The sequence below is a fragment of the Mytilus californianus genome, unplaced genomic scaffold (genome assembly GCF_021869535.1).
Source record: "Mytilus californianus isolate M0D057914Y unplaced genomic scaffold, xbMytCali1.0.p SCAF_6, whole genome shotgun sequence".
Taxonomy (NCBI): Eukaryota; Metazoa; Mollusca; class Bivalvia; order Mytilida; family Mytilidae; genus Mytilus; species Mytilus californianus.
In genome coordinates, this window is record NW_026262712.1 from 108249809 (window position 1) to 108271827 (window position 22019).

Consider the following 22019-nt stretch of genomic DNA (forward strand, 5'->3'; position numbering starts at 1 on the left):
CTAGGCCATTATAACAACATCAGCATTTATTGTAAATTACACCAATTCAGATAGTTTCAGGTATGCTTAGATAATTGTGCATAGTGGCACCAGCTGATCCCACTAAAACCACTAATATGGCATATTCAAACTCTAGTACATGTACATAGTGGAATTAAACCATACACCACTGTTGGACACCATTATTGAAATTATTATTCTGATAAGAATATTCCTCCATGCAGACCGCAACAATTAGCAAAACCTACATGTATACTGCATTGTAAGCTATAAACGACCACGAAATGACAAATGTAAAACCAATAAAGCAGCCTGATTAATGTACAAAGCAATTATGAAAATTAAATATGATATACATGTATATACAGCAACAATCAACAATCACCAAACTCCTGGGTCCTCACTATGGACAGTTGCATACAGAATGTGGCAGGTTAAACATGTTAGCTGGCACAAAACTCTCCCCTAATATGGGACAGTGTATGTGCATAATCTCAGACATTGAATCTTTAATAAATATATTGGAAATAACTTTCGAAAGTGGTAGGATTGGATAGCAGAAACATTACGGTACAAACATTATTTGATACTTGAGAAATAGCTGAGATAAACAAATTCACCAATTCTTCCACAATATTCATCTTAACATCTGCCAAGTTTGCCTTTGGTTTTATAATTAACAGTTATATGTACACTAGGATATGTAATGTCCCAGATCTACATTAAAACATAACTAAATAAACTGTTGGCACAGAGATATGTCTCGCCTGTCCACTTAAAATTCAGAAAAAGACAATCTGATGGACAGCAACATTGCTCATTAATTCAAATTCGCTGGAACATGATCTTGCGGGCAGGGCCTAGAAATGGTCGACAAACTGAGATGCACTGATAGTAATGCAACTTTATACAAAATATCATTGATCTGTCACAAGTAGTTCTTACCAAACTGACTTAAGCATAAAACTTAACATTGAAACTGCTAATTAATTCAAAGTCATTGGACTTTAACCAGGGGACAGGGCCGCAGAATAGTCGTCAAACAGATATGTACTAATAGTAATGCAACTTCATACAAAATATTATTGATCTATCACAAGTAGTTCCTATCAAACTAACTTAAGCAGAAAACTTAACATTGAAAATTGCTAGTTAATTCAAAGTTGCTGGACCATGACCTAGGTGGCAGGGCCTCGAAATAGTCGTCAAACTAATATGTACTGATAGTAATGCAACTTTATATTAAATATCAATGATCTATCACAAGTAGTTCCTATCAAACTAAATAAGCAGAAAACTTAAAAATTGTTGACGCCACTGCCGCAGCCGCAGTCGTCGCCGGAAAAGCAATCCCTATGTCTCGCTTTCCGCGACTTTCGTCGCAGGCGAGACAAAAATATACATTGCTATACAGTTATGAGTACTTACGATCCTTCATCCTGTCGATGCTGTTAACGTTTCTGCGGCTCTTTTCACAAAAAATCTTAAGAGTAAAAATACTCGTCAGTCATACACATTTCAGTATAACTAACGATCAATTTTAATCGTAAGATTTTTTGTGAAAAGAGTCGCTGGAACTGTTTATGACGTCTTTAGACTAAATCCGTTGACTGTATAGTGATTGATACTTTAGTCTGAGAGAACCCGATTTATTATATACATTATATTTGGCTTTGAACTAGCTTTCTGTGTACTCTTATATCGGTGCTTTATGACTATTGGAATTTGTGTTACTTGTTATACCGAATTGATGTTTACAGTTTGTTCTTACGTTGTGCTATTTCACCACTGTCCCAGGTTATTGGAGAAGGATTGAGTCATGAGCCTGTAATTGAATGGTTGTCGTTGGTTTATGTCTGTCATATTTGTGTTTCGTAAAAAAAAATTGTTATAAATTAGGCTGCTAGTTTTTTCGTTTGAATTGTTTCACATATTGTCATGACGGATCCTTTTATAGCGGACTAAACAGTTTTGATTTTGCTCATTATTGAAGGTAGAAACAGTGACACTACATTCACGTTATTTGAACTCTAGTGGACAGTTGTCTCATTGACAATCATGCCACATCTACTTATTTATATATTGGCCTGGTAAAGTTTTACTTTGTTTTATTAAAGGCATCTTTTTTTTTTTTGTTATTTGGACAATTTAATAAAGACGACCTATCTGGGTATGATAAAGCTAGTATTAATATATAAGTTTAGTAGCCCCAGAGATAAAGCTACAGTTTTTTGGCCCGTTAAATTTTTGAAAATCGAAAAGCAATATAAATCTACCAAATAGCATCCTTTACTGAGATGTTAAGTAGACAGTTGGCTGTCAGACACCAGTGTTTATTTTTTTTAAATTTCTTTAGTATATTTTGCATTAGAGTTTTAATCTTTTTGCATTTATTGCAAAACTGCCAAAACAGCATCATTTTGACGTTTTTCTTGAATATTTAAATATGAGCCAATGTTTTTCCCATAAAGAAATTTTGCTACAAAATAAGTGTGTAAAATATCTTTTTGGGTTAGCATGGGTTAGGTCATGGTTCATATCTATTATGTCCAAATATGTCAATTTCGACATGTGAACATTAATTTGCAAGAATAAAATGTTTGCATTGAAATACAATACTACTAAGTCCTATTTCGTATGTCATGAACAGTCAGTCAATAATGAATATAAATCAAATGCAATGTTCGGGTAAAAGGCGATTAGACAGCAACCCAGCAACAACAAGTTAAACAAAACAGATATTTGCATGCAATCATAACGTCTTCGGTTTAGAATTATCCCGAGCCTAGAAAACCTGTATATATATTCAAGAGAGACAAGCTGTGAAGATATTCAAGGGAACAGATTTTTTGGTTCTAGTGGAAAGTTGTCTCAATGGCAATCAAACTTCATCTTCTAATTTTTATATAAACATATGACACCAACTCGAAATTCTACACAAACAAGACATAAAATGTACCGGGTGTATGTAGACACCAACTCTGCAAACGCCCACAAAGCTTAAAAATTTGTAAGGGTTCCGCGGAACCCAGTGTCTCGCCTACTTTTTCTGTTAATCGCAGGCTCAACAAAAATTAGGAAGTAAATCACTAAAAATATTCCTCTTGATACTATCTTTTGATTGTAAGAAGGTTCTGTCCAAGTTTGGTTAACTGGAAGAAAACAAAATTTCCTTCTAGATACTAGCATTTGATCATAAACAAGCTCCTGTCCAAGTTTGGTACAAATCCAAAATAGTATAAGAAAGTTATTAAAATTTTAAAAACTTTAACCACAGAGTGAATGTGTTGTTTCCTGGCAGAAAATCTAAGTCCATTTAAAAGTAAAATACGGAAAAAATTGGATTTATTTTTTTATAAAATTTCCTTCTAGATACTAGCTTTTGATCATAAACAAGCTTCTGTCCAAGTTTGGTACAAATCCAAAATAGTATAAGACAGTTAATAAAATTTTAAAAACTTTAACCACAGAGTGAATATTTGTGGACGCCGCCGACGACGCCGACGGAATGTAGGATCGCTATGACTCGCTTTTTCGACTAAAGTCGAAGGCTCGACAATAAAATGGACTCTGACTGGAAAAATTCGTAATACAAGGTCGGATAAACTCATATTTGCGATTTTAACTAAAATGAAAGAACTGTTAGGAGAAAAGTATGTGTTCTAATGTATATTCAATGCGATAGTAATTGCTTTCTTACTTTTTATTTGTTTTGTTTTGTTATGTTTGTGTTTTATGTTTTTTTTTTGTGTTGTGTTGTGTTCTGTTTTGCTTTTGTTTTGTTTTTTTCTTGGGGAGGGGTGATAATTAACAATATAATAGAAAAGGTCACTTTATGCAAAGATTTATTAATTTCCATTTATTTGTACATCATTAACAAATTAGAATAAATAAAACAAACAAATATATAACTTTAACAAATTTGAATCACATAAATTGTAAAAAGTGGATTTCAAGTCCTATAATGTTGTACTGTCTGTGGTAATACACTTCTGTAGAACGATGGACTATAACCAGGAGACACAAACATACCACAAATAGACGGTGAGAACACAGGGAATGGTGAGTATGACTGCTGACTTATGTAACCATTAAATTCCATTATTCTTGAACCAGGTTTACCAACACCAACAAACTGTGATAAATCTGGTGAACCGTTGGTGTAGCAAGTGCTTTTGATGTGACGTTTTTCTTTCATTCTTCGATTCTGGAACCACCATTTAATTTTATGCTGACTGAGTTTGAGTTTCTTGGCGAGCACTGGACGATCTTCAATCTGGATGTATTTGCTGTTACTCTAGTATCGTTCTAGTTCCAACAGTTGCGAGTTTGTGAAGGTAGTTCTGGCTCTCTTTGTTGGTTGGTCAGACTTGACCCAGTCGTCGGAGGAGGAACCAGGTGAAGCACAGTCTCTTGATTCGGAGTCTGTAGAGCTGAAACTGTGGTCATCAGAATTTAATGATTCGTCTTGTCGTTTCCTCTTGGATTGTGGACGATGAGTTGAGATGGCAAGTGGAAGGATCATTTCTGTTGTACATGAATGGCTGCTGTTTGGTAGATATATGTCGTGGATATGGTTGACAATAGCGTCAGTACGGATAGGATCTGAAACTCTACTGCTCTTTGATAGTTCTTCAATGCTGAAGGACATCTTGGTTGGAACGTTCTGTTGATAAGCCATTTGTGTTTATTAGCAGATCACTGTTTGAAGACACTTTGACAATGAGCTGCTCTTGTCATTGTACCTGTTTTATACTCTTCTTTGTTAATTACTCATTACGAGTCATAACGGTTCTTGTCAAAACAATTCAGTGGTCAGCTTAAGGAATCAGTGATTGTCATTCAAAGCCAAAACACGCTTTACTGATTTGAATCATTTTATCACAATAAGTAATTCAAAGCTTATGTGTATCAATCAATGACGCTAATTAATTATGTCAAACAATTTTACGATTTTAAATCATTCCGTTTGATAGATAGTGTTGCCACCCAAGCTAACATCGTTTGATAGATGGTTATGCCACCCAAGCTAAAATAGAGACGAATAGGCATCCACTAATCAGTCTAAAATATAAACATTCATTAAGTATTTTATTATTCACAGTATCTGTTTCTTTTTCTAAATCAACTAATTAAAATGATAAAATAATTACCGTATTACCTGGTCTTTACGTTTTCAAGAACCAGACAAACAGATTTTCGCCATTTGAAAACTGTACACATTTAGTAAAATACTATGCCGGGGACTCTTAATAGCAACCTGACATAGGTAGCGTTGAGAGATCAGAGGGCTGCATCAAGCGTTGGTAACATGAGTATATTTCTCTATACATGTCTTTCTCTATTGGTACTGTACAGGTATACCTAACAACAAAATTATTTTCATTTACCTGTGTTTAAAGTTATTGCAAGTGGATGGTATTTTTGTTCTGCATATTGTTTTTCTTTAATTGTTTAACATTTCTTACCGATTTAACATGTTACTTTTATTATTCTTCCCTTAGTTTATTTATTTTGTATTTACATTGTGTCATAGGTCAAATTTATTTGTTCAGTGTATGTTCAATGGTGTTAATATGTCCTTTGATTGAGTTAAGCTATTTCAGTTGATATTTTATAGTGTGTCTTTCTATGTTGTGATGTTACACTATTGTTTCAGAAAAAGGGTGAAGGTTTGGTACCATTAAAACGTTTAAACCCGCTGCATTTGTTTGCACCTGTCCTAAGTCAGGAATCTGATGTTCAGTAGTTGTCGTTTGTTGATGTGGTTCATAAGTGTTTCTCGTTTCTCGTTTTTTATATAGATTAGACCGTTGGTTTTCCCGTTTGAATGGTTTTACACTAGTATTTTTTGGGGCCCTTTATAGCTTACTGTTCGGTGTGAGCCAAGGCTCCGTGTTGAAGACCGTACTGTGACCTATAATGGTTTACTTTTATAAATTTTTACTTGGATGGAGAGTTGTCTCATTGGCACTCATACCACATCTTCTTATATCTATATAATAAACCTCTTGTACAATATTTTCACCACTTGATTTGTTTATCTGCACAACCAAACAATTTGTACAAAATAGCACTGATTTTTTTTAATTTTACTTTAGTAAGTCAGTAAATTGTTTATTATAGCAGAGACATATAATTGTATTATATGTCTCTGATTATAGTGACATGTGTAAATCTCTATAAATATTCATATGTACAAAATATAATCAAACATACAAAATACACCCGGCCAAACGGACCAAAAAATTCACCTTTTACTTTCTATTCAATAGAAATGCTTCAATATCACGTGTTAATTGCCAATTTTACTTTAATGGTTATTTTTTGTAAATAGACCACGCTTACAACAGTAATTACTCATCTTTGAATCTTTAGTCTTCTTGCAGGTATATTGTATAGCAAAGAAGAATGTCGCAGCCTTTCTGACAAAAGAAAATATTCAACATGAAAAAGTTGGCATACCCAAAACAACAAGTTAATTCCACAAAAAAGACAAAACAAGACATTCAAATTCTTAGTTTTCTAATTCCATCCCGAAAACACAGTACACAAAATACAGAAACAAAATCTCTCTCCTCCCCAAGACCAGTAACTGACTGGAACAATGTGCCCGACAACATCGATATAACAATGCTTTAGATTGGATGATTATGAGTTCGACATATAGAGGTTAGTATGACCACCCTCTGGAAGATGTCTTTAGGTCATTTTAGTGGTTGGGTGAATGTCTCATCAAATATATAAGCCATATATCTATGGTATCGAGACGTCGTGGGTTCGAACCCCGGCCAGGTCAAAACAAAGACTTTAAAACATGCAGCATTAAGGAGTAAGAGCAAAGACTGGTCGGCTCGGAGTCAGAATAATGTGTCCGGGTAAGGTGACATGTCTTCCTGCGGACTGTTACCTTGTGAACTAGCACATTAAAAATCCGGCTTAGCGTGTCGGTCTAGTACAAAGCAGGGTAAATATTCATATTACATTAACATGTTCTCGTCCTGAATATGCATATTAATTTGCCGCTGGACGTTAAGAAGCCATCCATCATCATCATCATCTATGTTATCACCAACGTATCATATTGCATACCCTTTTTGAAAATTGCGGTGCATTTAACAATAGAAAACTTTTCAAAGGACTTTTTCAGAAGTAGTCTTGTTATAAACAATCGGATCTTTGCTGTCTGGTCGTCAAGTATGAATTTGACATGAAAACTTCTATTGTATTGCAAACGTCATATGTTGTCAATAATGTTTCCAGTTATTGAACTGTTAAGGTGTTCTTACAAGTATTTTGAAATTTCATTTCGGCGAAAACTGTTTTATACATATGTACAAGAGATAACCTCAATCATGATTTGTACAAATGTATCGAGTTTGCGGTCTTTATTCCATATGATTATACTATTAATTTTTTAATTTTAAAAGATATTATAATTATTAAATCAAAGCAATATGAGCGCAGTGGGCAGTTAATCGAAAACCAAGGCAAAATTAAAGATGAAAATTATGGAAAAAGACCGGTTTAATTATTTATCACAGATTCTTATATCTCAAGTATCAACATTTTCTGTACTGGACTGTTTTCCACTTTCCTGAACCCCTACACCATTTGTTTTCAGAGGTCGATTACCACATTTTAAATTACTTTAAAATATGTATCCTTTTTTTTAAAGATTCTATGTCTGAAAAGGTGTATGCATGTCTCCTTTAAATTAATTGAAACAAGCATTCTGAGAGTATTGCATGGCAATACACAGTCCCCTACCGGTTAAAATTTCATTATACTGGAACAAAATGCTATACTTGATCTATAACTTGTCATGGTGTACACTATATAACACATATCAAGTCAATATCTTCAAGCATGATGAAAAAAGGCGTGGAAACTGATTATTTGAGTGAATTTTCCAAGTCCAAGGACCATAACTCTGCACAAAATCATCAGACCAGAACAAAATTCGTATTTGATCTGTAACTTGTCATTATAAAACTACATACCAATTGTCAAATCAATATCTTCAAGCATGACCAACAAAAGGGTGGAAAACTGATTATTTGGGTTAATTTTCCAAGTCCAAGGACCATAACTCTGCACAAAATCATCAGATCAGAACAAAATTTGAACTTGATTTGTAACTTGTTATAACACCACTATATACCAATTATCAAATCAATATCTTCAAGCACGAAGAAAAAAAGTGCGGAAAACTGAATTTTTGAGTGAATTTTGTAAGTCCATGGCCATAACTCTGGACAAAATCATCAGAACGGAACAAAATTCGAACTTGATCTGTAACTTGTCATGATGAAACTATATACCAAATATCAAATCAATATCTTCAAGCACGAAGAAAAAGTGGGGAAAACTGAATATTTGAGTGAATTTACTAAGTCCATGGACCATAACTCTGGACAAAATCATCAGAACAGAACAAAATTCGAACTTGATGTTTAACTTGTCATGATGAAAATATATACCAAATATCAAATCAATATCTTCAAGCACAAAGAAAAAAAGTGTGGAAAACTGATTTGCCGGACTGACAGACTGAGTGCAAACCTAAAGTCCCCTTGGACTAAAAGCAAATGCATCTTTCAAGGGGATGTATGAGAAGATGGTTTACCGAGTTTAATGGGAAGGTTCAATCTTACAATACACTTTTTTCACAAAATATTATATAGAATGCTAATATGAATATGAACGTTGTGTTCATGATTATGAACCTTGCTTTGTCTCGCCTGCTTTACTATTTATAATTTATTTTATGTTGATAATCCTAATAAAATGCTCCGCTGGGCGCAGCTTGATACGACCGCAGAGGTCGAACCCTGAACAGTTGGGGCAAGTATAGACACAACATCCAAGCATGATACAGCACTGAATTTGGATTGTGATTAAATATTTGACACAGCATAGGTTTCTGACACAGAATAAATGTGGTCTAAGAACTTAAAATTTCTTAATTTACCTATTCAAACCATATCATTATTATTTGCTTTTATATATAAATCAGAAATAACCAATTTAAAATGGAAAATTTTAAAGAAAAAAAAAGGAAAAAAAGGAAAAAAAAAAATCCTCCCCAAATTTTTTTAACCCCCTTATGATTCATCACCCACAAACTCAATCCCAGCCTTCCCTTTGTGGTATGGTACCTTGCAGTACAATTTCAGAGAGATCCATACACTTGAACACAAGTTATTGTCCTGAAACTAGAAAAATGCTTGTTTTAATGCCCCAAATTCCTAAACGTTTAGGGCAATTACCCCCAAACTCAAACCCAGCTTTCCCTTTGTGATATGGAACCTTGTAGTACAATTTCAGAAAGATTCATACACTTGCACACAAATTATTGTCATGAAACTAGAAAAATGCTTGTTTTTTGCCCCTTTTTGGCCCCTAATTCCTAAAATTTTGAGGCAATTACCCCCAAAATCAATCCCAGCCTTCCCTTTGTGGTATGGTACCTTGAAATACAATTTCAGAGACATCCATACACTTGAACACAAGTTATTGTCTGGAAACTAGAAAAATGCTCATTTTTGGCCCCTTTTTCCTAAACGTTTTGGGCAATTTCCCCCAAACTCAATTCCAGCTTTCCCTTTGTGATATGGAACCTTGTGGTACAATGTCAGAGAGATCCATACATTAACACACAAGTTATGTCTGGAAGTTACAAAAATGCTTATTTTTGGCCCCTAATTCCTTAACTGTTGGTACCATAATCCCAAAAATCAATCCCAACCTTCCTTTTGTGGTATTGAACCTTATGGTAAAATTTCATAGAGATCCATTCACTTAAACTAAAGTTAGAGTGTGAAAACCAATGTGTCTTCAGACGATGACGACGCCAACTTCATACCAATATACGACCACAAAATTTTTTTGCGGGATGTATAAAAATGAAGTTTTACTACAAGTATCACATACACTTATCAAACATGATCAATGATCCATGAAAATGAGGTCATGGTCAGGTTAGCCAAGCCACAGACATGTATACCTCACAATCATTATATACACCAAATATAGTCGACATTGCTTATAGCATATAAGAAACAGACCAAACCATAAAAATGAGGTCAAAGTCAGATGAACCCTTCCAATAATTCCACACATCATATATAGTACACATTATTGCTTATAGTATCTGTTTAACAGACTTATTCAATAAAACTAAACATTGACCTGTGAACCATGAAAATGAGGTCAAAGACAGATGATACCCACCAGACAGACATGTACACCTTACAATCATTCCATACACCAAATAAAGTTGGCCTTTTGTTTATGGTATTTGAACATAGACCCCAAAACACAAAAACTTAACATTGGCCAATGAACCGTGAAAATGAGGTCAAGGTCAGACAAAACCTGGCAGATTGACATGTTCACCTTACAATCATTCCATACACCAAATATAAAACCTACTGCTTACAGTATCTGAGAAACAGACTTTCATGTAACATTAACCTTGATCACAGATCCATGAAATGAGGCCGAGGTCAAATGCACACTGTCTGACGGACATGTAGACATTGCAAGGAACAAATATAATCATCCTATTATTCATAAGTGAGAAATTTACACAACTAAAAAAAAAAAAAATTCAAGCAGTTGCTGAACCATAAAAACGAGATAAAGAACATACGAGATGGAAACTTCACACACAATGCATCTGTATGCAAGGAATGGAGCTTCCAGATTCATTACCCCCTGAAATATAAAGCTTGATACAAATAGTTTACACCACCACTGTGTTGCAACTTTCATCATAGGCGAGACAAAAATGGTGAACTCTTGACTTTTTAAAGAGCTGTTGAAATCTTTTGCAAGTCTGTCAGACCATGGTGACAGACTTATCCACCTATTCATTATGATGGAAGGACAGACATGGGTAATACTTTATGCCTTGGTCACATAGTGGCTGAGGTATACACATTCTTGGCCCATAAGGCACACCATAATAATGGAAAACACAAACACAGAATGGATGAAATTTAAATTTTAATCAGACCCATGTTTTTATGTGTTTTCAGTTATTCAGCAACAAATTTGATAATAAAGCTAGTCTGCACATCTGCTGGTGTTTGTTATACAATGTTCTTTGTGAGAATTTTGCATAAAAGGAAACAAACACTTGTCTACATGAAAATATTGTGATCAGAACAATTTGAATTTTCTAAAGTATGATTTTTTTATGTATATGAAGAACTGATGGTTTTACCAACTTTCTTTTGGTGCTGATAAACTCTTATTTCATTTATGCAATTGGTAGCCGAGATTCCTGTACAAATGTTCACATTTGAAATTTGAGCAATACAACCTTTTTTCCGAGGTAAAAATATTTTACTAATTCCTTTCAAGCTTATTTCAGATTTTTATAAGCCATATCAATCTGTATTTCATACCAAATTAAAAGTTTGTCAACAGAATATCAAATTGGTATGACCTAAATTTATATTGATTCCATTAGAAGTGGGGAAAAAATAATCTTTATAGAGTTGAATTTGCTTTTTTTAAAGAAGCAATTGTACAAAACAGAGTTATCTAAAAATTACTGCATATATCTGAATTGTACAAAACTTTCATCTTCATTCTTTTCAAATAAACATTTCACATCATCGTAAAATGTCTACAAGGATTTAACACAAGCTACAAACATGAATAGCTCACAATCACATTATAATACCCAAGATTTTTTATTGTTTATATGTAACTTTTTTCTCGCAGCTATGTTCAACCAGCAAAGAAATACATCATGTCAACATCAATCTGTATTTAATGTCTGGCTCAATCTGACAAAGCAATTTTGACTAGACAATAAGCACGAGGCATTTTCTTAAAACAATCAACTGCAATCAAATAAAATCTCAATTCCTTTTCACAAAAAATATTATCCTTATCAATCTAATGAACACTGCTCTGTAAGCACCAAATCTCAAATTTCAAATTCAATGTAAAACAACAACCATGTTGCATCACTGATCATGAATCTGTTGACCAATTATCTTGTAAAAGGGGCAAGCTTTTTAAAAAAGTTACAGCTGTTAAAACAAAAAAAAGTGAAAAAAGAACTTTTGTAAGTCCCCTTGTGCAACTTGTATTTCAGCAGCTGACGTTTTTAACAAAAAAGTTTTGTAATCCTCTAAATAGTATCAACCACTAGGAGAAAATTGGTTTACAGATGGATGGAGTTTGAAGCAACAGACAGTACATTGTCATTATATTGAAATTTTCACAAGAGCCTAACAATCCATCGTCACCACAATAGAAAATACTATAACACCTGAAATCTGCATGGCGGAAAATTTGTCATCAATACAGCCCCAAAAACCTCTCTTTTCTTTCTTTTTTTTGGGCCTTTTGTTTTTTAATTAGATCGAGTCCCATGAGCAGTACATTTATTTGTAATAAACTGCAGCAAGATAACTTTCAACAATTGTAGATAAAATTTAAGATTCACCATCCGTACGTATTGTGAATTCATTTATTTTCATGATACCAATTTTTTTGGATTGAGGAAAAATTGTATTTTCATGGATATTTGTTTTGTGGATTTGCCAGTCTGCATCATAGAAAAAATAAACACTTCCTTAAACATTTAAATTCCTGGTTATCCTATACAAAGAAAATTGGTATGCCACGAAAAATAATGAAATCCACAGTAGTTTTATATTCAAAGAGTCATGTTGCTTAAAAATAAATTAACAAGCACTTACAAATGGTTACCTGAAAAAAACATTTAAATTTGAAAGGAGTCCTTCAAAAATATATACACTGTACAAATAATGTTACAAGATGACAATAATATATATGAACAAGTACATTTATAACAAGTTATCTTTCATAACGATAAAAACTAGGTGAAGGATTTTGTTATTTTATATAACAAGTACATAAAATAGTCATAGTAAAATTATTAAAGAATACTAGTTACTTCTATGAACAAGGCTATGAATAGGACACTCTTTGAGTAATCCCTTCCAAAAATTATCTTGTAATTTTCACGATTTTGCAGTAATATACCATTTATCTTAACTCTGATAATTTGTAAAAGTTCTTTACTTTGAAGAACAATTCCCCCTCCCCACTTCAAAATGTATACACATACTCATACTGAAAAGATCAAAATTTAATATCTATCTATCTGCCTTTGTTCAGTAATGTTTAAACTATGGAACCTTTAAACCATTCAAAATCTTTCTTACATTTAAGTTAATGGATTTATTAATGGAATGACTTGTATGCGACATGAAGTGTGCAAACTATATGGAAACACCACTTCTTTCTACTTAAATGATTGGAAAAAAAGTTGTCATACATTTATACAGAATATTATGCATTCTATTAATATTAATCCATGTAATTATCTGGTTTTCAAATTCTGCATTGTTGGTTAATTGGCTGTGCACAGATATATATGTGTACAAGTCTTTTTATCATTTCTACGCGTGTACTATGAAGTCCCAACATTGAAGAAGGCCATTTGTAATCATGAAATATTGGAGAACTATATCCAATATGAAATGCTCCTCCTATTTCGACTACATACTAGTTGAAAAGAAAACAACCAAGTATGTTTTAATTTCAAAGGTTTAACCTATGTCCTACCAGGAAATTACTTGATACTTTTGACTTGCTTTTAATTCTCCTGTCAGGAAACCGAGGCTTTGGACAAGTTTTATTTTTCTAATAGGAAATTACAATACCTTGTTATTTAGTTGAAGGTAAGACAAATAAAAAGTGTCAGCAAAATATATTTTATTCCTTTTGGTTTCATTTGTCAAATTATTCAAAAGATCAATTTAAGTTTTCCTCACTTTACTTCAACGTCAAACTATCTTATTTTTATGTCATTCTTAATACAAAATAGCTTGTCCTAAAGAGATTCATAATTTTTTTAAATGCCTACAGTACAAAACAATCAATATGATAAACAGAACAAAAATGGCAATCCTTAATAATAAAACATTCTTTAAAATCTACCGTCCATAATGATACAAAATTATTTATGATCAATTCTAGTAAGTCCAGATACCATTAGACTAGACCCCAACCCCAATCTATAGTAACCATCATCATACAGTTCATTTAAATGTTTAGCCATTTACAATTGTTTACTTATAATTGAGTTATCATTTATGTTTATATTAATGTGAAAGGTAAATAAAACAATAATTGGAATCTAGGAATTACCTTTGTTTGGCCTTAAGAATGTCATGGCAAGAATATAAACCACATATAGTTTGTTGGAGTTGAACAAAATCTTCAAAGATAATTATTAAAAGTCAAAATTTTGTATGCAGATCTTCAATCCTTTTTTAGTAGTTTGTCAGAATTTTTGGTGAATTATAAAAAAGTTGCCCATTATGTTTCTATGGTTAACATTAATTTTGCAGTCTTAAATAAACAGTGAAAGGTATCTTTCATGACCACAATAGCCGTTCAATTATTGCTAACATTCACTGAAATACTTATAATTATTTGACCAAGATGACTGCTTAATTTTTAAAATGCAACAAAAATTGTAAACAGAGCACATGAAAAGTTGCTTTCATGGTCAATTGATTCACTCTTTCACAAATTTATCTTATACAGAATTCTAAAAATAATAGTAATAGACATACTGGGCAACCTTTTAATTACCAGGGCAAAAAATTCACTCCAAAATAAGCAACACAGTTAAAAAATCTGGTTTTTTTTCATAATTTTTTTTTTTTAGATTTATAGATCTCAAAACAGACAACACTATCGTAAGTTGCTGTATGAAAAGGATTGTAAAACAATTATACTAACACATCTATCCATATTATTTTAAGATAAACATCACAGTAATTAATATTAATCTTTCATGGTTTTTTTTGTGTTGTACATCTTGAATGTATTTTGTACTTATGTAAGCATTGAAACATACCACATCAAAACTAAATGCATTTATCTGATGTTCTATCACGTGTACAAAAATATTCCCTCCTTATATTTTATGACAAAACATTTGATTTACAGCCAGTTTAAAAAGCAAAATCATGAAGCTTTCAAACAAGCAAACAAAATAAAGCAAATTCATAAAAAAAACCAACAAACAAATGGTAGAGCAATGATCATGTATCCCTGGCCATTTAACATGTTTGGAACAGTTACCTTATCTCTTGTATATTGATGGAAATATGCTAAGAATACATCTGTTGGCCATGCATAGCAACTTTTACATGAGTAACTTAGTAGTTCTTTCTTTTGCCAAGGAGATATGGTTTTAATGTAAATTCAGAATTCAAAACTACCACTTTTTAAGAGCAGCAGTAAACCAATCCAGTTCTAAGGTGGTCTGGTTTTTATTAAAGTTCTTCAACTTGTAATCTATTACCTATATGATTATTACAGCATTTAACAAGTGGTAAAAATAAACCCGGGTATCAAAAATATTTCTCCATAAGCTAAAGGCAAATATTTAATTTGTACAGTACCAAATCTTGTGGTTTCAACAATTCTGAAATACCATACAAATTGAGAATGATTGGTTAATTAATTTGCCTTAATATTTCTGAGATGCATAAAATTCCTCCTAATGCATCAGTGTATTATGCATTTATTACTATACATGACCGGATCTGATGCATACTTTGTCGTGTACACAAAGATGAATATGGTTAATGTCAAAATTTTAAACAAAAATAATAAAAATTTGACAAAATGACTAAGATGAGGTGATAAAAAGTTGTTCTAATGTCTTTTTCATTGTTGTTTACACTCTTCTGGTTTACCTCCGGCAGTCTAAAAATAGAAATGAAATCAATGTGATCAATGGCTACACAAAAGTTGTAGTGAAAATAGAAATGCATTCAATGTAAACAATTGCTACACAAAAGTTGTATGACTTACAAGCAGTTGAGCACCTGAGATCACCTCCGGTTTTTATGTGGTTCTTGTTTCTTAGTCTTTAGCTTTCAATGTTGTGTTCTGTTGTTTGAGTTTTGGTTGTTTTTTTTGCCATGGTGTTGTCAGTTTGTTTAAAACTTACGCATTTTAACGTCCCTTTTGCAATACTATACAAATACCTCTTAATAATATGAAGTCAGACTTCAAACAACCTAAAATCATTTCCAGAAGCACTATTTTACAATAGTTCAATCCTTTATATTAAGAGAATTAGACTTTTAGGGTAATTCAATCATAAAAATATATGATAGTGGAGGTGTGTTACTCCAAGGACAAAATATGCAGTAACAAAAATCTATAAATTTCAGTAATGTGGAGAGAGTAAATGTACAAATAGAGATAATAAAGACTGTCTTTGCAAACCAGGTGGTCATAAACCATGTAAAACATTTGAGTGGAAGGAATAACTAGCTAACATAGTATTCTCTTGTTTAATATTCAGGGATAACATCTTTGAGATTATACAAACAAAATGTACATCAAGTACCTGCTCAGGCATCTGGTATCGAACAGTTACACAAGTCATGCATGAAGCTAGATGGCACAAAAAAAAACCCAAACTAAACCCTCTCCATTTCAAAATCCTTTTTCTTTGAAATAAAACATACACGTGTCAGTCAAAAAATATATGTAAAATCATGCAGATTTGAAATCATGCTAAAAACCAGGAACTTCCTTAAACAACGACTAATAAACAGATAACCAACGTTGTACATGTCCTTATTATATGCCTAAACACTAGAATTCACAATTATTTTTTAATCCAGACCTAAATAAACTGCATATCCAAAATATTCATTTAACTTATAGTGTTGAAATTGCTGGAAGGTCAAACTTCGATTCAGACCTTGAAGAGAAGTTTGACCAGACTTAAGGAAAGCATTGTGAAACCAGACGGTCTTATAATCGAAATAAAAAATCATGGAAATTTATTAACTACATTTATGGCCATAAGGTGTGGAGACAAAGAGCAGGCACTTAACAAAAAGACAGCAGTGTGTCATCCCTTGATAGATTCATACACCATTCCAGTGGCGGATCCAGAAATTTTCATAAGAGGGGGCCCACTGACTGCTTAAGTGGGGGCCCGCTCCAGTCTTGCTTCAGTGATTCCCTATATAATCAACCAAATTTTTTCCACAAAGGGGGGGCCCCTGAAAAACCCTCTAAATCCGCCTCTGCATTCATGTAATTTTTAATAAAAATAATCTACCTGACAAGTATGGTTATTCAAAAATCACATCATTATGTAACTTGAATATCTGAGTATAACATTTCATTAATAAATTGCATTGCATTTGCTGGATAGGATCTAAAGCATGTTCACTTCACTGATCTATGTTGTTTTAAACTATCAAAGGTAGTGATAAACCCTAGAAGATATAAATATCAAGCCCATAGCATAAGGGTATTGATTGCATTTAATGCAAAATTTACCCCCAAAAAGTCACAATACATGCAAAAACAACAGACAAAGCAACAGAGTATAAACACTGACTGACTGAAAAGGATAACACTCTCTTTATCAATACTTAGAAATTGTGAACATACAGAGGGATTCTTTCAGAGTGGATGAAATAAGAGCACAGCTAAGGCCATGGTAAAAAAGATTGCTTGTTTCCCCTAACCCTGCTGTCTATTTTACCCTTCAGGTCAATTCTTTTTTTTAAATAAATGAAAAAAAGAGTAAGACTGTCTTTTAAGAAAATTACCAATGACACATTGATTGTCTGATAATTTCTTTAAAAGAGTTTCATTTGTCAAGTTTAAAATAGCTTTTATAAATTAATTCATAGAATTACAGTCTACATGCTGTATTTAATAATCTTAAATAAAAAAAAATAATGACATTTGTGGAGGATTATATACTGTTTTTACCAAAATGCATTTAGCAGTATAGAAGGGATTTCAACATAGGAATGCTTATCCAATTACAAAAGTCCTAGTTTATAAGCTATGAGGCACAAAATATCATAACAATAAAAAGACATAGGAGCATAATCATTAAATGACATTAGGTACTGAAGATTCATTTAAAGATTTTGTGCAGACCATTCACTAGCTTAGTAGGAGATGTTGATCATAACTTCTGGAATTAAGAATGGAAACGGGGAATGTGTGCGAGACAACCACCACACCAAAGAGCAGAAAATAAGCCCAAAGCCACCAATGGGTCTTCAGTACAGCGAGAAAATCCCGCCTCTGGAGGTGGGCTTCAGCTGGTCCCTAAACAATAATATGTACTAGTTCAGTGAAATGAACACCACACTGAACTCCGAAACATATAAATGAACTAAAAGTAAAAAAAACACACAAGACTAACAAAGGCTAGAGGTTCCTGATTTGGTAGTATACTAACAAAGGCTAGAGGTTCCTGATTTGGTAGTATACTAAGACAACAAAAAAAATTCCCACAATTCTTCAGATTCTGACCAATATCTTTTTTCAAATAATAAGTTGTTGATAAAACCAATCAAATCATTTACGTGTTATTTTCATCTAGATACGACATCTGCAAAATATTAAATAATAGAAGTCTGAATTACTATTAAGAGGATTAACTGACGCACCGGCCTGGGACTTGTAGAATATTTAGCAGGCCATTCAAACTAGAGTGTCCATGGACCATGTATTGCTAATTTGACAGTCAAATATTGACACAGACCACCAGAATGTAATGCATGTAAAGACTGAATAGTCAAAAACAATTTTAAAATGATTGGAATGATTTTAAGCTAGTTTTTTTTCCCTCTCAGAAAAGAGGATATTCAAATGTATTACCACAGGTACTGAGCTTGAGGTTTCAGTTCTTGAAAGCTAGAATCATATGAGTAAATATCAAATCAATATCTTTATCGGAGCTCCCCATTTACAGTAATTGCAGGTTGGACAGTGTGTTGCCAATTTACAAACTTCTGCCCAGACCGATTCAAATATGCTCAATCAGAACAGTTAAAATCATTATAAAGCAAAATCAATAAAAGGGGTCATAAAGTGATTAAAAGCCCCAAATTTCGGTCCATGATTGCTGCATGAATTACTTCAGAAAAACTATCTATATAATTTATCTGATTTTCCATTCATAGTAATGACGTCTACCTTGAGTAGGTCAGAAAGAACATCAGTTAAAATTTTCAATCTAGATTTGTTTATTGATTTATAAGGAGATTCTTGAAAAGTTAAAGTCATGTTAGTGTTCCTAGGGACCTTAAAATAACATGTGGGCTAGCATTTCCAACTACCAATCTTTGGCAAAGAAATCTTGTCATCCTTTTGCCTGTTCACAATTTCTTGCATGAAATAAATACAAAACCAACAAAACAATTACCAATTATTTTTTTTCTTTTAAGCTGCATCCTAAAAGAAGATACTTAAATTAATAACACATTTATAAAGTAAAAAAGTTTCTAAGGAAAACTAACAGTGATCAAAACAGATTTTTTTAATATATATATATAAAGCTACCCCTTTCAGTCAGACATATAATAAAACATAACTTAAGCTTGGAGAGTCAACATGGTTGAAGATGAAGAATGATATTTTAATATATATTTTTCATAAAAACAAATGTTTAAGATCAGTTTTTGTAAAACCAATTTCAACAACAGGTAAAAAACTTTAATCCTTTCTATTTCCTCAAGTTTCTCATAGAACGACCAACATAAATCATCAAACATCATTTCTAGCCATAACTGTTAAGTTTTTGTATAGAGAAGCTGAATAAGGAGTAACATCTGAAACCCTTTAGATGACAACCAAACATTGATATAGATGATATATGTCAATAGAAAATGATGCCCAGCTTGCACTATCATGTGTCCTTGCTCTGAGCTGTGTGAAATTGATAAAAATTGTCAATAGGAAACCATGCCCAGCTGCACTATGTGTCCTTGTTCAGTGAGCTGAGAAATCAGTTCAAATGGTAATTAGGCCTCACAATGAACATGTGCACCAAGTTTCAAGTTGATGTGACCACAACATACTAATTTACACACTAACAATTTAAGGCCAAGAGTACGATGAAATCCAGGTAAAAACCATTATTTGGTATACAATATAAAATGTTCACATCGGAATGAACATATGTACTTTGTTTCAAGTTGATGTGATCACCTAACTAAACACAAGACTGACTATTGAACGCACAGATCAGATAAAATAATGCTCCCAACTATTGTCAGCGTGGCATACAAATTTAACTGAAAAGAAACCAGATCTTTGAAAGAACCTTTAGTAAGGTAAAATGTATATAAAAAGTTTACTTAGAAATATAATTTCTCACAAAATGAAAAGAAAATGAATAATGATGTCATCCAGGCTGTTTGATAAGCAGCAAACCAAACAAATAAAAGTGAAGTTACTACACAATAATGTATAATTCTCACCTGAGGATTAAAATCTGGGTCTGCATCCTCATCATATTCTCCCTCCTCTTCACCCTGTAAAAACATATCCAGTTTTATTTTGGCTTATCAAGGAAGTTATGTAAGGTGGATGTCATTTTTAAAATCCCAACCACAGACAGAAAAAAAAGGGATAAATACACAATTCTTGAAGAACTCATATATAAAGGGAAATATAAGCATCCACCAATTACTGATTACATCTGCCACCTGTAGCAATGTTGTGGTGCTCCTAATAATGAACCTGAAAGGGACTTTTAAAATATGTGTGTACTTTGTTTTATAGTTTCTTTTCTTTTGATTATTATCAAATACAAATCTAGTACATGTATGTCAAGAGTATTAATTTAGCTGAAACCTTAAAATAAAAGATGTAGTTAGGGGTTGTTATTACAATGTATTTGCTTTTTATGTTTTAATTCATTAGACATTTTAGCAATGTAAAATTTAAATGAAAAATAACTTGCAGGGTTCTCACTAAGTTCTGGATTCAAGAAAATATGTCTGGACTTGCATTTTCAAAACAAGTGACTCCAAATATGCATCAAGATTGAAAAATTTTGTAGCATCTGACCCCAGATATCATCATTTTATACTTGTTAAAAATTAATCTAAAATTAATTTCATTTACTTGCTCTATCTTGTTACGGAAATTATATTACTGGATCTTAAGCAATAAGCAATAACATTGCTATTAAATTTCTTCATACAATTTGACTCCCATGTCCAAAATGGCAAGTCCTTTGACCTGCCTACAATAATCATTAATTTGAACTATGAACTAATCAGAATTTCTTACCTCCTCCTCTTCTTCATCAAACTGAAATAATAAAAAAAAAATTCAGTATCTTGAATTGTTCATTATATTTCATAATTTCCCAAATACATGTATTATCAAATCATCAATTTTGTCAACCCTAGGAACTTATCCATTACAGTTTCAGCATTTTTTTCAAAGCTCCACATAATTATCACTACTCTCTACAATCTTGAACAACATTGGTTTGGTTGATAAAAAAATTAAAAAGTTTAACAAAAGTTACCAATATGTAGGTCAAGGTCTCCATTAATAAAATTCCTGTGATCTTACTATTGTATGTATGTTCAAGTCTGTTACTTGTAGCAATAAAAACTGCATCCTCAACATATGTATCATTCTCTAATATTGGATGAAAATTAAGAGTTCAGAATAAGAACAACTTAGAATGTTGACCAATAAAATTTCATTCTTTAGCAAAACATGAAGTAAAAAATTGATAAATAATAAGTACAAGACAATAGGAAGAGGTTGTTTTTGAATAGCTGGAAGAATGGACTAGACTGACAAGACATAGGTATCACACAGAACCAAAAAGAACTCCCATGTTACAACACATCATTGTCAAGCTGCTGGCAAATTATAGTCACTCTGCTAAGGTGTACTGGGTAAATGATGAGAATTTTTTTTTCAAGTATATTTTACATATTAAAATATTTAAAGTATAGACAAACTGAATGTAGTAGTCAGGCTGATCCAAAAATGCACACTCTTTACAACCCATCAGTGTCAAGCTACAGACTAAATATGAAGTGGTTCTGTTCAAAGGTTCTCAAGAAAATGTTGGACCAATGTATGGACTGGCAAGCCTCCATTTTAGAGCGGGGCTTTGGCCCAGCAAACAGCTGCACGCA

The 22019-nt window shown here is 32.6% G+C and overlaps 1 protein-coding gene across 8 annotated transcripts in view; it reads right to left on the minus strand.

Moving 5' to 3' along the window:
- Positions 1–10996: 10996 nt before the first annotated feature.
- Positions 10997–22019, minus strand: part of LOC127704279 (nucleosome assembly protein 1-like 1-B) — a 29918-nt gene continuing 18895 nt past the window's right edge. For 6 of the 8 annotated variants that reach the window (XM_052208278.1, XM_052208285.1, XM_052208279.1 and 3 more), the window contains 3 exons: positions 21148–21168; positions 20331–20384; positions 10997–15780 (listed from right to left, as the gene is read on the minus strand). In XM_052208278.1, coding sequence (XP_052064238.1) covers positions 15742–15780; positions 20331–20384; positions 21148–21168 — 114 coding nt within the window. In that variant the 3' untranslated portion in view covers positions 10997–15741. Of the gene's footprint in view, positions 15781–19275; positions 19303–20330; positions 20385–21147; positions 21169–22019 lie in introns of those variants that run through there. The other 2 variants (XM_052208284.1, XM_052208281.1) reach the window with 1 other exon arrangement.